Source organism: Scyliorhinus canicula, chromosome 15 (assembly GCF_902713615.1).
Source record: "Scyliorhinus canicula chromosome 15, sScyCan1.1, whole genome shotgun sequence".
Classification (NCBI taxonomy): Eukaryota; Metazoa; Chordata; class Chondrichthyes; order Carcharhiniformes; family Scyliorhinidae; genus Scyliorhinus; species Scyliorhinus canicula.
This window is the reverse complement of record NC_052160.1, coordinates 60,321,057-60,336,969: the sequence shown is the minus strand read 5'-3', so window position 1 is coordinate 60,336,969 and position 15,913 is coordinate 60,321,057. Positions and strand designations below refer to the sequence as shown.

The following is a 15,913-nucleotide window of genomic DNA, read 5'->3' as shown; positions in this document are numbered from 1 at the left end:
ATAGTCGACAATACTTTACGGAACATATTGATTTTTAAAAAAAAGAAGTATTGTTGTATTGTTTCTTATTTAACTTAAACTGGAATGGCAGCTGCTAAAAGCTCTGGGCTCCTTCGAGAAACCTGCTCTTTAGAACATTTCTGCTTTTGTCGTGTAGTGTAGGTATATGGAGTTACTTATCAATGGAAATATTTTCACCCAGTTCAGTATTCCACAGCATCAGTTTGTGTCAAAAACAGAGTCTGAAAGGAAAGGCTATAGAAAGGCTTTGTAATATTTGTATTTGCAATGTGTTTGAAAATCTACTTGCTGTGACACATAGAGTTACAAATGACCCACCCTTACCTTAATGAACACCAGAAGCTGTCCTCCTTCTGCCTCTGTATCTCAGTCTATAAGCTGGAAAGCAAGCGTCACGATTACTATACTAATGATTAACACACCTCATCTTTATGCAGAGGAGAGGAATGAAAGGGAAAGCGAAGAAACTCTTCTACAAAGCTATTGTCAGAGGCAAAGAAATCATTCGCCTTGGAGACTGTGCCGTCTTCCTCTCTGCCGGACGCCCCAACTTGCCGTACATTGGTAGGATTCAAAGCATGTGGGAGTCCTGGGGCAACAACATGGTGGTGCGAGTGAAATGGTTCTACCACCCAGAAGAGACCAACCTGGGTAAAAAACTCAACGATGGCAAGGTGAGTTTGGAAAGCAATCTTTGGTCGTTTTCAAACTCAAACCTTTAACCCATTAACACACCTGGGAGCAGCTCCTGGTCATGTAGTTTCCTGGTAATGAATATACTCTAACGTTTGAATGACTATTGCAATTTACGGGGGATCTATTTTCTTTTATGGATTATAGTAGGACTCCAAAATTCAGATTAGAAGGATTGGCCATGCTAAATTGCCCCTTAGTGACTGGGGTTAACGGGGTAGAGCGGGGAAGTGGGCCTGGGTAGGGTGCTCTTTCAGGGGGGTCGGTGTAGACCCGATGGGCCAAATGGCCTCCTCCTGCACTGTAGGGATTCTATGATTCTGTTCTATGATTAGCAACACATAAATTGGTATCAGACTGTTACCTGTAAGGTTTTCATTCATCTTTAGGTTTGGTTTGTCAAGCCACATTCCTTTTTTTAAAATAGTTTTTATTCAGATTTTCACAAAATATCAATAACAGAAAATATTAACAACAAAAAAAAATGAACAACTAAGAAAAACAAGAAAGAACAAACCGATTAACTACAAAAAGAAGAAAGAGATTAACACCCGTCATAACCAAAGAACACATGTACACGCCCCTTCGACCCAACCCACCGAAACGACCCCCCCCCCCGGGCTCCTGCTGCTGCCGGCCTATTTCCCTACCGTTCTGCCAGGAAGTCCAGGAAAGGCTGCCACCGCCTGAAAAAACCCTGTACTGATCCCCTCAGGGCAAATTTCACTCTCTCCAATTTGATGAACCCCGCCATATCGTTGATCCAGGCCTCCACGCTTGGGCGCCTCGTATCCTTCTACTGAAGAAGAATCCACCGCCGGGCTACTAGGGACGCAAAGGCCAGAACACCGGCCTCTTTTGCCTCCTGCACTCCCGGCTCCACTGCAACCCCAAATATTGCGAGTCCCCAGCCTGGCTTGACCCTGGATCCTACCACCCTTGACACCGTGCTTGCTACCCCCTTCCAAAATTCCCCCAGCGCTGGGCATGCCCAGAACATATGGGCATGGTTCGCTGGGCTCCCCAAGCACCTAGTACACCTGTCTTCGCCCCCAAAGAACCTACTCATCCTCGTCCCGGTCATATGAGCCCAATGCAGCACCTTGAACTGTATGAGGCTAAGCCTCGCACATGAAGAGGAGTTCACTCTTTCCAGAGCATCCACCCACGTCCCCTCCTCAATCTCCTCACCCAGCAACTCTTCCCATTTACCCTTCAGCCCCTCCACCGAGGCCTCGTCTACCTCCTTCATCACTTGGTACATGTCCGAAATCCTCCCCCCTCCAACCCACCCCCCCCGAGAGCACCCTGTCCTGGACCCCACGTGGGGGCAACAGAGGGAACCGCCACCTGCCAAACGCCCTTACCTGCATATACCTAAAAATGTTCCCCAGGGGGAGCCCAAAATTCTCCTCTAACTCACCTAGGCTCGCAAACTTCCCATCTACAAACAGGTCCCTCAATCTCCTAACACCTGCCCTGTGCCAACTCAGGAACTCGCCATCGATTCTCCCTGGAACAAACCGGTGGTTCCCCCGTATCGGGGACCCCATCGAGACCCCCACCTCCCCCCTGTGCCGTCTCTATTGCCCTCAAATTTTGAGGGTAGCTGCCACCACCGGGCTCGTGGTATATCTCGTTGGAGGGAGCGGCAACGGTGCCGTTACCAGCGCCTCCAGGTTCGTGTCCACACAGGACGCCATCTCCATCCTCTTCCATGCTGCCCCTTCCCCGTCCATTACCCACTTACGAACCATCGCTGCGTTGGCAGCCCAATAGTACCCACAGAGGTTGGGCAGCGCCAGCCCCCCCCCTATCGCTGCCCCGCTCCAGAAACACCCTTCTCACCCTCGGGGTCCCGTGCGCCCATACAAATCCCATAATACTCCTGTTGACCCTCCTAAAAAAGGCATTCGGGATAAGGATGGGGAGGCACTGGAACAGAAACAAAAGCCTCGGGAGCACCGTCATCTTGACTGACTGCACCCTGCCCGCCAGCGACAGCGGCAACATGTCCCACCTCTTAAACTCCTCCTCCATTTGCTCCACCAGCCTTGTAAGGTAAAGCTTATGCAGGGCCCCCCCAGCTCCTGGCCACCTGGACCCCCAAGTACCTAAAGCACCTCTCCGCCCTTTTTAGTGGGAGCCTACGAATCCCCTCCTCCTGGTCCCCCGGGTGCACGACGAACAGCTCGCTCTTACCCAGGTTGAGCTTAAACCCTGAGAAGTCCCCAAATTCCCTGAGAATCTTCATCACCTCCGGCATTCCCCCCACTGGGTCTGCCACATATAGCAAAAAGTCATCCGCATAAAATGACACTCGGTGCTCCTCCCCACCCCGCACCAGTCCCCTCCATTTCCTCGACTCCCTCAACGCCATGGCCAGGGGTTCGATCGCCAACGCAAAGAGCAAGGGGGACAAGGGACACCCCTGTCTCGTCCCTCGGTATAACCGAAAGTACTCCGATCTCCTCCTATTCGTGGCCACGCTCGCCATCGGGCCCTCATATAACAACCTCACCCATCTGACAAACCCCTCCCAAACCCAAAGCTTTCCAGCACCTCCCACAAGTACCCCCACTCAACCCTATCAAAGGCCTTCTCCGCGTCTAGCGCCACCACTATCTCCGCTTCCCCCGCTACCGCCGGCATCATAATAACATTCAAGAGCCTCAGTATGTTGGTGTTCAGCTGCCTTCCCTTCACGAACCCCGTCTGGTCCTCGTGGATGACCCACGGCACACAGTCCTCTATCCTTGTGGCCAAGATCTTCGCCAACAGCGTGGCGTCTACATTTAACAGCGAGATCGGCCTGTATGATCCACACTGCAGGGGGTCCTTGTTCCGTTTAAGGATCAAGGAAATCAGCGCCCGGGACATAGTCGGAGGCAAAGCCCCCCACCTCCCTTGCCTCGTTAAAGGTCCTAACCAACAGGGGACCCAGCAGGTCTGCATACATTTTATAGAATTCGACCAGGAACCCATCCGGCCCTGGCGCCTTCCCCGACTGCAGGCTCCCTATCCATTTGACCAACTCAACCGGCGCCCCCAGTCCCTCCACCTGTCCCTCCTCCACCTTCGGGAACCTCAGCCGGTCCAAGAAATGCCCCATTCCCCCCCCCCACCCCCCTCCGCTGGGGGTTCAGACCAATACAATTCCCCGTAAAAGTCCCTGAAGACCCTATTGATGTCTGCCCCCCGTCAGACCACGTTCCCCCCCCCCTATCCTTAACTCCACCAATCTCCCTGGCCGCATCCCGCTTACGGAGCTGATGCGCCAGCATCCTACTCGCCTTCTCCCCATATTCATAAACCGCTCCCTGTGCCTTCCTCCACTGAGCTTCCGCCTTTCTGGTGGTCAGTAAGTCGAACTTGGCCTGAAGACTACGCCGCTCCCCCAGCAATCCCTCCTCCGGAGCCTCCGCGTATCTCCTGTCTACCCTCACCAACTCCCGCACCAGCCTCTCCCTCTCTCTCTGCTCTCTCCTCTCCCTATGGGCTCGGATGGAGATCAACTCCCCTCTAATCACCCTTCAATGCCTCCCAGACCATCCCCACTCGAACCTCCCCATTATCATTGGCCTCCAGGTACCTCTTGATACATCCTCGAACCCGCCCGCCCACCTCCTCGTCCGCCAGCAGCCCCACCTCCAAGCGCCCGAGCGGTCGCTGGTCTCTCTCCTCCCCCAGCTCGAGGTCCACCCAGTGCGGGGCATGATCCGAAATGACTATCGCCGAATATTCGGCATCCTCCACCCTCGAAACCAGCCCCCTGCTCATAATTTAAAAATTGATCCGGTAATAGGCCTTATGCACATGGGAGAAGAATGAAAACTCCCTGGCCCTCGGCCTCGCAAACCTCCAAGGATCCACCCCTCCCATCTGGTCCATAAACCCCCTCAGCACCTTAGCCGCCGCTGGCCTCCTACCCGTCCTGGACCTGGATCGATCCAATGGGGGATCCAGCACTGTATTGAAGTCCCCCCCCCATTATCAGGCCCCCCCCCCCCCCCCCCCCCCCCCCCCGTCTCCAGATCTGGAATGCGGCCCAACATGCGCCGCATAAAACCCGCATCGTCCCAGTTCGGGGTGTATACATTCACCAGCACCATCCGCTCCCCCTGCAGCTTGCCGCTCACCATCACATACCTCCCGCCGCTGTCCGCCACCACATTTGACACCTCAAACGACACCCTCTTCCCCACCAGGATTGCCACCCCCTGATTTTTTGCATCCAGCCCCGAATGAAACACTTGGCCTACCCATCCCTTCCTCAATCTAACCTGATCCGCCACCTTCAGGTGCGTCTCCTGAAGCATGGCCACATCCGCCTTCAGCCCCTTCAGCTGCGTAAACACACGGGCCCGTTTGACCGGCCCATTCAGTCCCCTCACATTCCAAGTTACCAGCTGGATCAGGGGGCTCCCTGCCCCCCCTCCCCCACCAACTAGCCATAACCCTACCTCTGCACGCCACTGGCCAACGCCCCCCGCTCGGCCCCTTCCCCACGGCGGCAAGCCCCCATCCCGACCCCCCCTGCATACTCCAGCTCCTTCCTGGCCATTCCAGCAGCAACCCGGTACCCCCCCAAGCTCGGACCCCTCCTAGCCACGTTACTCCCTCCATAGTACACCCGTAAGCCAGCTGACTCCTGTTGACCCCGGCAACTCCCGCCATTCCTCCGACCCCTCCCGACTACGCCTCCTCCCCAGTGCCCACCAGCAGGCTCTCCTCCTCCCCCTCCCGCTCTGATGCGGGAAATAAAAAGCCTGCGCTTCTCAGCTCCAACCCCGCCCCCATCAACCCTCAGCGCAGGAAAAAGCCTGCGCTTTCTACCTGCCCGACCCCGCCTCCTCGAAGGCAGCTCCCATTGTCGGCCCAAGCCCCTCGCGGGGCCCCAGCCCCGTTTCCACCATCAGCTCCCCACACTGCAAACCTACCCCCACCTCGAGCCCATCCACCGAACCCACGCAAAAAGACAGTGCCCCACCCACCCTGAAAACAACACAGAACCAGCATTAAACAGAAAGCCCCCCCTCAGAAAATAACACAGTTACATACAGACCCCCGCACCCAACCCTCAGTTTAAGTCCAACTTCTCGGCCTGCACAGAGGCCCACGCCTCCTCCGGGGACTCGAAGTAAATGTGCCGGTCCTTGTAGGTGACCCACAAACGCGCCGGCTGCAACATGCCGAACTTCACTCCTTTGCTGTGTAGCACCGCCTTCGTCCGGTTGTACCCGGCTCTCCGCTTAGCCACCTCCGCACTCCAGTCCTGGTAGATCCGCACCACCGCATTCTCCCACCTGCTACTCCGCTCCTTCTTGGCCCACCTGAGCACACACTCCCGGTCAGCGAACCGGTGGAACCGCACCAGCACCGCCCGTGGCGGCTCATTCGGCTTGGGCCTCTGTATTCTGTGGGCCCCCTCCAACTCCAGGGGCCCCTGGAAGGAGCCAGTTCCCATCAGCGAATTCAGCAGGACGACCACGTAGGCCCCCAGGTCCGACCCCTCCAGCCCCTCCGGGAGGCCCAGGATCCGCAAATTTTTCCGCCTCGACCGGTTCTCCATCTCCTCGAACCGCTCCTGCCACTTTTTGTGGAGCGCCTCATGCATCTTCACCTTTACCGCGAGGGCTGAGGCCTCATCCTCTCTTTCAGAGGCCTGCTGTCGGATCTCCCGGATTGCCACCCCCTGGGCTGCCTGAGTCTCTAGCAGCTTGTTGATGGAAGCCTTCAATGGCTGTAGCAGCTCTGCTTTGAGCTCCCGAAAGCAGCGCCGGAGAGTCTCCTGCTGCTCCTGCGCCCTCTGCCTCCATGCCTCTTGGTCTCCAGCGGCCGCCATCTTGTGCTTCTTCCCTCGCTTTTGCTTTGGCGCTGCCACCGCTCTCTTGCTCGCCCCACTCCTGGTCCAGGCCATATACCGATGGGGAACTGCTGCTAACTCCTTCCCACGTCGGGAATCGTCGAATAACTACCGCTGGGGGCCCTAAAAAGAGCCCAAAAGTCCGTTCCTGGCGGGAGCTGCCGAACGTGCGGCTTAGCCGGAAGTCGTCAAGCCACATTCCTGATTGCAACATTTTATCAGACAACCATGCAGACTATTAACCAGTTAGAAAATCCTGCGATAGTAACCATCAACCTGCTGATCCTTTCTTTACAGTGTTCTGCCTGCTCCCTCTCCTGAAAGCGAGTGTGTTTTTCTGGGGTATGGTTCCACATGTCCTCAGCATAATTGGCCACAAACAACTATTCATCAACGAGCCCTGACAATGGGTGTTGGTATTCCCTTTCAACATCAGAGGGCATAGTAGACACATCTAATTGGGTCTACCTCCCAACATGCAGACATCTATCTCCAGCACACAGTACTGGATGGCAATCTTTCCCCTTCCTAACCTGATAGTGCTGATGCCAATGGTGGCACCTTTCCTGCCACCAGGATGGGTACCAGTCAAGTTTCACAGTTCCTAGTTTGTATGTTTCGCTTGCTTCACTGAGTTAACTCCCCAAGCCACTGGGGAAGACTTATGTTTTCTGTATTCGACTGACCAAATAGAAAATCCTGGAAACTTAGGGGTCTAAATATTGAGACACACAGTGTTCAAGTTTTCAGACATTAAGCAGGTTACACGGATGACTCCAAAAGCCAGATAGGAAGTGTGTGACAGCCAAATTTGGTACGGGCAAATAAATGAAGAGGCAATATGTGTAAACAAGGGACCTAAGAACTGTTTGATGGTCTCCCTCGCCAAGACCAGTTTGCCATGCAGTGCTTGCAGCAGTTGGATTTGTTTGTTTATTCTGTCCTCAGACTTTATGTGGTCTTTACCAGTGGGCCGCTGCACCTGCTCCCTGACAATGAGCTCCAAGGCTCAATACCCTGGGAGACTTGGCCCCAATCTTTCTGGCACAGGGCATTTACCATTTGCCCCCTCCATGAACTGATGTACCCGAATTTCGGGGCGAGTTGATGTCACACATTTCTGATACCTTTTCCGGAAATTAGGGAGATCCAATTTGATTTATTATTATTGCGCCTCCTTTCAGGGTGCACATCCCTCCACCTTATCTGCAAAATGGAGATAAGTCTGGTCTTAAATAGTCTCATCAGATAGATAAAAATGAGTGACTGTGGACAGAATTGTTTTTCATTTCAGATGATTCACTGTGCTCAGTGTGTGCAAGTGTAACCAGAATGACAGTCGTCACATACTTCCAGTGCAAAAGCAAAATGCAGATTGGCTGTCTACATTTGTGTAATTTTGTATTCAAAATTAGCAGGGGCACAATGGGCCAAAGGGTCATGTTCTGTGCTGTAAGATTCCATGATATTCTTCCTTTTCCCTCCTCAGCGTGCTTTGTACCAGTCTTCGCACATAGACGAAAATGACGTCCAGACCATCTCCCACAAGTGTCAGGTGGTCAACCTTGACCAGTATGAGTTGATGGCGAAGACTAAGAAGTACCAAGATAGTGAGGACTTGTATCATTTGGCTGGAACATACGAGCCAACCACAGGCATGATCTTCAACACGGATGGTGTGCCCATCATTTGCTGAGGTATAAACGAAGGTGGAGTGGCATCAAGAATCTGCGCCTTTCAGGGAAAACTAAATAAAGACGGGACAAAGCATTGGAACTTCCCAGGAAGTGGCTACTCCGGTCCATAGCTGTTTTTTTGCCAGAACGGGCCTCCAGCAGTGCCTGTCAGTCTGGGGAAAGTTAGCTGACCTGTGTTCCCAACCAGCAAGGCTCCCCACAGGCACAGACAAAGAATGGTTTACGCGCTTAGTACGAGTGAATAGGATGACGTCATTTCGCCATCTAGTCTGGACATTTTTTGGCTCCTTTTGATTAGGATCCTGTGCTGGTGCTGGTGGTCACCACCTGTTGTTTGACGTCATGTTTGAACATGCAGAGGTCAAAAGGCCTCAGTTTCACTTCAGGTGAAGAGCATCGTCGTGAGTTTGGAGCATGTCGATAAAAAGAGAAACATAAGTTTTAGAAGAGATACCATATTATTGTATTTTTCTACAGCACAGATTACTTCCTTCTCCGCCTCATTCAGTTCAGCTGGGGCAAGGGAAGCACTTTTATGTATAGTTGTCAGATTGGTCTACTCATGTCCTGTATCAAATGTCTGAATGGTGTCTTTTCCAATGACTGGGAAATCTGACCTATCAGAGATATAAGAGAGTTAAGCTCTATTTATAGCTTGTGAGATCAATGAACTCTTCCAGGGATGGACAGATGTAAATTCACAGTGAACTCGAACAGTATTTTGCCTAGGTGGCGACTAAGTAAGAAAACTATAGTGTTGATGGAGAGCACTTATTTCACTGCCGAATGCCTTCCAAGGAGAGGTGATCACCGACAATCGAGAGTGAGGAGAGAGATTTTCACATTGTATTTGTGTATATAGATACTTATATGTGTTGTACAGATAATTACAACTAACCTTTGAATGCCACTCGCAGTTCACTCCATATTGGTATTAACTGCAGAGAATCATATAAAAGGCCTCTTTTGCAGGGAAATTGCAAACCACTTGCACTTGAATCCACGTCAGTGGAACTACAGTATACGCTCTTCATGTATTGGAGTCTAGTACACCTTGGGAGTGGTGTCTTCCCTGACCATCTTGCAAGACACATTCCCACAATGCACCACATCACTGAGCATGCCCAGTGGACACAGTTGACATTTGTGCTCAGAATCAGTCCAACCACATCAAATCCCCCACCAAGCGGATTGTCTTTGGCTCAGAACTGATTAATATTTAGAATACGTCTAAAACTAAATATTGCAGGAGCTTATGATGAATAATATCAACAAAAATACAGCAGAGGTGTCCCTGTTGAACAAGTTGGGCTTTTAAAGTTGGGCCATTCAAATTTCATCATAACATTCACTGGTGCCTAACATCATTAATAAAAGTCACTTAATCTTTTGCAGAGAAAAAAAAAAATCAGGCATTGGCATGGTTTTTAGTGGGATCAACAGCTGAAGATCACACTTTAGCAAATAAAGTCAAATGGAAAGTCTTTTTGACACCAGCTACTTCTGACCAGTTTTTACTTTTCGAAACAAACCAAATAGGGGCTGGTTTAGCTCACTCAGCTAAATCGCTGGCTTTTCAAGCAGGCCAGCAGCACGGTTCGATTCTCATACCAGCCTCCCCGGACAGGCGCCGGAATATGGCGACTAGGGGCTTTTCACAGTAACTTCATTTGAAGCCTACTCGTGACAATAAGCGATTTTCATTTCAAATAATTTCACCATTCTTTTCAGTCTCACTGTTAAGTTCTCTGAAATAATTCATCCCAAAATGTGTTCCTTTTTTAAACTAGAGTGTTTGCTGTGATGTTCCGAAAGCTTAATGCTCAAGTCCTTTTCAGTATATACACAAAAGTATTCAAAACATCAGTGTGCCCTGACCATGGGTCTGGAAAAAATGCACAACTTATGTGAGACTCTGCACTTTGCACCTGTTGCAGGAGACCAGAATGCATCAGAGCTATCAGAATGGGAAATGTTCAGTCACAGGTAGGCCACTTCCTTAGAATGTAATGCGCACTTGTAACCAGAGCAACCAGTTCTTCTAGTACAACTATCGTCTTGTTTCACCGCCTTTTTAATTAACCTCTAGATTCCCGAGAAGCTGCAAATACAATTTTAATTAACATTGTGTAAAGACAGTCTAGCTTTATGTGGCCGCTGTTAGACTGGCATTTCGCTGCAGCTCTTTTGATGACACGGATATCTTTATTAATTTGAATTCGTCAGCGTTTTGTGTCTCAAGTGTGGTTTTATAAATGAAAAACGCGTCAAATGGCAGGAAATGAAACACCCACTTTCAAGCGAGTTTTATTTATAAACTGGTGAGATAATGAACATAAATATTTCAGCCATAATTCCAAAGCAGGACAAGAAGTGGCAGGCAGGAGCGCATTTTAGCCAGAAGTTGGAAGCCAGTGGCAGCCCTCTAATAGGACTGGGCAATTGATGTGATGCCGTCTGTTTAGTTCTGCCGTCCAAGTCAATTGCCCCACCAGCATCTTATTGGTCACTGAAAAGGCCCAAAATGCATTTGTTATCCCTGCTTGTTTAAAATTGAGTTCCTTACTCCCAAGATGAAATCCTGTTGCAAGACAGAAGCATTCGGAAAATAATGTATCCTCAAAGCTAACAAAAATCTCTTAAGTATTAAGTGTTGTGAAGGTGAGGTATTGGTCCCTTTACAGATGACCCAATTTCAACTTTATAGGGCAACTCTTGCTAGGCTCGGACATCAGGTTATTTTGTCTGTTACCTGACAAGTACTGTGTAACACTGTGTTGTGTCCTCTCCCTACACTATTTGTCATGCACATGGGAGCCGTGCTAATATTATTTCCTGTATTTACAAACACCAGGGGGGTAATTTGAACCAAACCCATCCAAGCGGAAGCTGACTCGATCAGGTGGAATATTGCCCGATTTATACTCTGAAGTCACCAGCGAGTGATAATGAATGATATATAAAACCAGTGTTGTACTCAATCCTGTGAGATTCTTGCCTGCCGAGTTATTACACCCTATTTGTCCATGTTCAGCAGAAGTACAAGGAAGTAGACTGTCAGAAATCTAAAATAAAAACAGAAAAATGCCAACGTTAAGGCAGTAAGTCAGTCAGCGTCTGAACAAACCACAGATTATATTTGAGAGCGCATCCCTTTTATCAATTGCTGACTGAATTTCCAGTATTATGAATAATCTATTTGCTGGTTTAATTTGCTACCTTTCCATTAGCATTTTCACATATCTCTATACCCAATGACATTTTCTTTTGACACCCAACACCTCAAAAGCAAAATACTGCAGATGCTGGAGATCTAAAATAAAACCAGAAAATGCTGGATGAACTCAGCAGGTCTGGTAGCATCTGTGGAGGGAAATAAAGTGAATGATTCAGATCGAAATTCAGATCCTCTGCAGAATTCTTTCATATGATGGACTTGAACTTAAAAAATTATCACTGGGGCAGTACAGTGCCACAGAGGTTAGCACTGCTGCCTCACGGCGCCGGGATCCCAGGTTCCAACCCGACTCTGGGTCACAGTCCGTGTGAAGTTTGCACATTCTCCCTGTGTTTGCGTTGGTTTCACCCACACAACCCAAAGATGTGCAGGCTAGGTGGATTGGCCATGGTAAATTGCCCTTTAATTGGGTACTCTAAATTTATTAAAGAAAAAAAATTATCACTGTGTCAAATTCCAGTGAAATTGGCCATTACAATAATATTATCAATTCACACAGAATTATGGAACAATACAGTGCAGTGCAGAACAATACAATTCGGCCCATCAAGTCTGCACCGACGCATGAAAACACCTGATCTGCCTACCTAATCCCATTTGCCAGCACTTGGCCCATAGCTTTGAATGTGATGACATGCCAAGTACTCATGCAGGCACTTTTTAAAGGATGTGAGGCAACCCGTCTCTACCACCCTCCCAGGCAATGCATTTCAGACCGTCTCCACCCTCTGTGTAAAAAAAAAATTCCCCTTACCTGCCGCTCACCTTGAACTTGTGTCCCCTCGTAACTAACCCTTCGACTAAGGGGAACAGCTGTGCCCTGTCCACCCTGTCCATGATACAACCTTTAAACTCCTATATTGTCTCTCTCAAGTCTATTGCAACAGATTGCATGTCACCAGGATAAAAACCTTGCATATATTTCTTGTACAACACCTATTGGATATGAATGAAAGCTTAGAATAAAGTTCACACCCGAGTCAGGGATCCATAACCTTTGGGTACAATTAAGGTAGGACAAACAGTTCCTTTATTTTGAAGCTCTTGTATTATATTTTCTTTCTAAATAAAGACTTTTTAAAAGATCTTGGAGATTAGTGAGGCATCTAATGGATAATAATTTAGCGGAATTTTTTTTGCTGTTCATTTGCATTCTTGCTCATTATTCTTTCCTCCTCTCCACATCCTTCCTTCTGGGCACCTGCCCAAATGCTCTTTCCTTTACCTTTACCAGGCTGCTCACTCACATCAGCACAGGCCAAGACCAGCCCCACTTAGGCACCAGGCCAAAAAAACTGACAAAACTCTTCACCCCTTTGTGAGCGACAGATTTTTGTGTCAGGAAACAATCAGAGAGCTCGCACCTTAACAGCTGTAGTCAGCTGTTAAACAGGAGGGGGCAACAGTTCCTAGCAGTAGCACCTGTTAACATTGATTTTAAACACTACCCAAATGGATCATCTCGATTCAAGCCAGTATTATTTCAAAAACTCCTTCATGGTCAAGGATTACAAGGTGTATATTCCATAGGTTAATCATTCTGGCTGCACTAAGAAAATGGTGCAGATTTATGTCTGGAAAAGCTGACTACACATTGCCAAAATATGCTGAATTTATAATCCACCACCATGTTTTAAAAACATTAACACTATTTTAATAATACTATGAATAAAAAGTAAGCTCTGTGTTTTGTTCTGTCACTGTTCGTGCAAAGGCATCACAAGTTCAAAGCTCATTTTGCTAAGGTTGAACAGAAAATGCTGAATCTCCGCGTTTTTAAAACTGGTTTGTGGTAATGTTGTAACTTTACAGTTTGACTATACTTTCAGAAGTCCTTCATTGGCTGTTAAGCACTTGGGGCATCCTGAGCTGGGTGAAAGGCGCTTCTAGAAATGCAAGTTTTTTTTCTTTCTCTCTTTTATGAGATTTTTATAGGAGTTAGGAGATGTCAGACTGTAGTTTGGGTAAATTAAGGATGTGCCTCCCCATTACATTTGGCTCCAGTCCCTATTCGAGCTGAGAGGTACCTTCTGGGCATTAAGGGGAGATAACGACCGTAGCTAAATGTACAACTTGTGATGCTGATGCTCTTTTTATTTACAAAGTAAAATGTAACAAGTTATCTGAATGCAACTTCAGTCTCTTTGTTACCAGTGATTCCTGGCTTTGCATCGAGATGTGTACTTCAACCAGAAAATAGTTTTAAATGATGACACTTTAAATCCCTCCTGTAACCAGCTCCTGCTATAAAACAGAGGATTGTACTAATACTTGTAAAGAGCCACTAATGTTTTTGTTTTAAAAAGGAGCATTGTAACAATATGATTTACAAAAAAAAATCACTAACCCCCCCAACCCACCACACCCTTCCCCCTTAAAAAAAAAATCTCCTCAGTTATTAAAGTGCAATACTGTTGACTGACTGGATTCTCTAAAGTAGCTGCTAGTGGAAGATAAAAGATTTTTTGTAATTTTGAGTACCATAAAAATAGAAAAACAAGAGCAAGCAGGAGGCTGGTCCAACCTGGGTTTTGCTCTGTGAACTTCCTATAACAGTCAGTGTGTTCCTGTTACGTGTAAAACAGTTTTAAAAAAATACAATAGTTAAAAGGGGTTTAAAAAAAATTATTTTGGAAATTTAAAAAAAAAGCATCAAAACATTTTGTAAATGAGCTGTCGAGGGGGGTGTCATGTTTTGATTCTGTTTGTATAAACATTTAATCTTGCGTGTGTAAGGGGAAAACACTGATAGTGTATAAAACTCACTTATGTGGAACTTTTTATTGATACTTCAGAGTTTTACGAAGTGTTCCTTTTGAAGCATTTTAGTAACTCAGATTTTTATACTTTATTCATCAATAAACTGAATATTAAAAAAAAACATTTGATATGTTTGTGTCTGTTTGAATTTTAAAATGCTTTGGTTCTGCAGTGAAGCCCCAAGTTGAATTTGGTCCTCCACTTCTCGGGTAATTCCGCTCGACGCAATTGTCGAAAATGCCATGAGGTGAGCTATTGGCTGGAATTCTCCGGCCATTGGGATTCTCTTTTCCCGCCGGTGGCACATTCCGGCAATGCGGGGTGTCTTCAATGGGAAATCCCATTGACAAGCGGCGGGAAGAGAGAATCCCATCACCAGCGAATGGCGTGCCACAAGAAACACACAGCTGATGAAGCAGAGAATCCCGCCCATTGTCACACAGTCATTGACTGTGCGGACTTTACATGGTTAGCAAGTGCTTTAACAATGGAGCAATGTCAGGTGGACACGCTAACTAAGGGGAAATTAAACTGCCCCTCTACCCTGGAAACGTGAACCCTTTATTGCACCAGAATTCCAACTACGAATGGCAGCCATATTTTCAGCAGGAGAACAAGCAGCAAGTAAGGAAAGGTAGGTAAGAGTAGGCCATTCATCCCCCTAAAGCCTGCTGCAATGGCATCATTGTTCAACTCACAATTTTCTTCTTTGCTTCATTTCTTCGATACTCTGAACAGGTAAAAATCGATCAATGTCTGACTTGGCAAATAAGTGAGGCTTTGAAAGTCCTCGTCGCCATGTGGCTTGTTCTAGGTTAGGTAGTAAGAAGTGACCTTGGCTTTTTTTTTTAAATGGTCTCTTAGGATTGTCTAACTCTGGTCAGAGGTGTCAATAACCCCACCCTATCCTATGTTCTTGGCATTGGTCCTCTGTCATCATGGTGCACCCTCTACCCTGGACAATTGGAAAGCAAAGAGATGCTTTGTTACCCAATTGGATAATCAGTCAAACAGCCTTATTTCTCCAGATCCCATATTATAAAGAATAAAAATGTAATCTTGAATGCCCCAATGATTTTTCTGCTGGATTGCTGACAGCTGTGTCCTGGACATTGTAGTCAGTCCCTGGAGATGTCTCGACAACCCGGAAAGGCTGCACCACACCTTAAACCCATTTGTTTCAAATCTCTTGGTATCCTCACCAAACAAAAATCGATCAATTTTGGAATTTGGAAGGATCCAAAATTAAGTGAGACCTTAAAGATCTTGCCTAGCAAGGCCAATTGCCAAGCCTTCACATTGAGGGGCTAGGCCCGCGCCGGAGTGGTTGCCGCTCCGCTGACCGGCGCGAACGGCCTTTGGCGCCATGGCAGCTGGGGTCGAAAGGCCGCCAGCCGGTGGAAGTCCGCGTAAGCGCCGGTCTGTCAGAGGCTGCTGACGTCATACCGGCGCAGGGGAGGGGGTCTCTTCCATCCCCGCCATGGTGAAGGCCATGGCGGGGCGGAAGAAAAAATGTGTGCCCACGGCGCAGGCCCGCCCGCCGATCGGTGGGCCCTGATCGCGGGCCAGGTCACCGTGGGGGCACCCCCGGGGTCAGATCGCCCTGTGCCCCCCCCTCCCCAGGACCCCGGAGCCCGC

The 15,913-nt window shown here is 48.4% G+C and overlaps 1 protein-coding gene across 11 annotated transcripts in view; it reads left to right on the top strand.

The window, feature by feature from the left end:
• tnrc18 (trinucleotide repeat containing 18) overlaps window positions 1-11,706 on the top strand; it is a 194,729-nt gene extending 183,023 nt beyond the window's left edge. For 9 of the 11 annotated variants that reach the window (XM_038819334.1, XM_038819336.1, XM_038819343.1 and 6 more), the window contains 2 exons: window positions 459-695; window positions 8,070-8,276. In XM_038819334.1, coding sequence (XP_038675262.1) covers window positions 459-695; window positions 8,070-8,276 — 444 coding nt within the window. Of the gene's footprint in view, window positions 1-458; window positions 696-8,069 lie in introns of all 11 variants that reach the window. The other 2 variants (XM_038819344.1, XM_038819339.1) reach the window with 1 other exon arrangement.
• The last annotated feature ends 4,207 nt before the right edge of the window (window positions 11,707-15,913 follow it).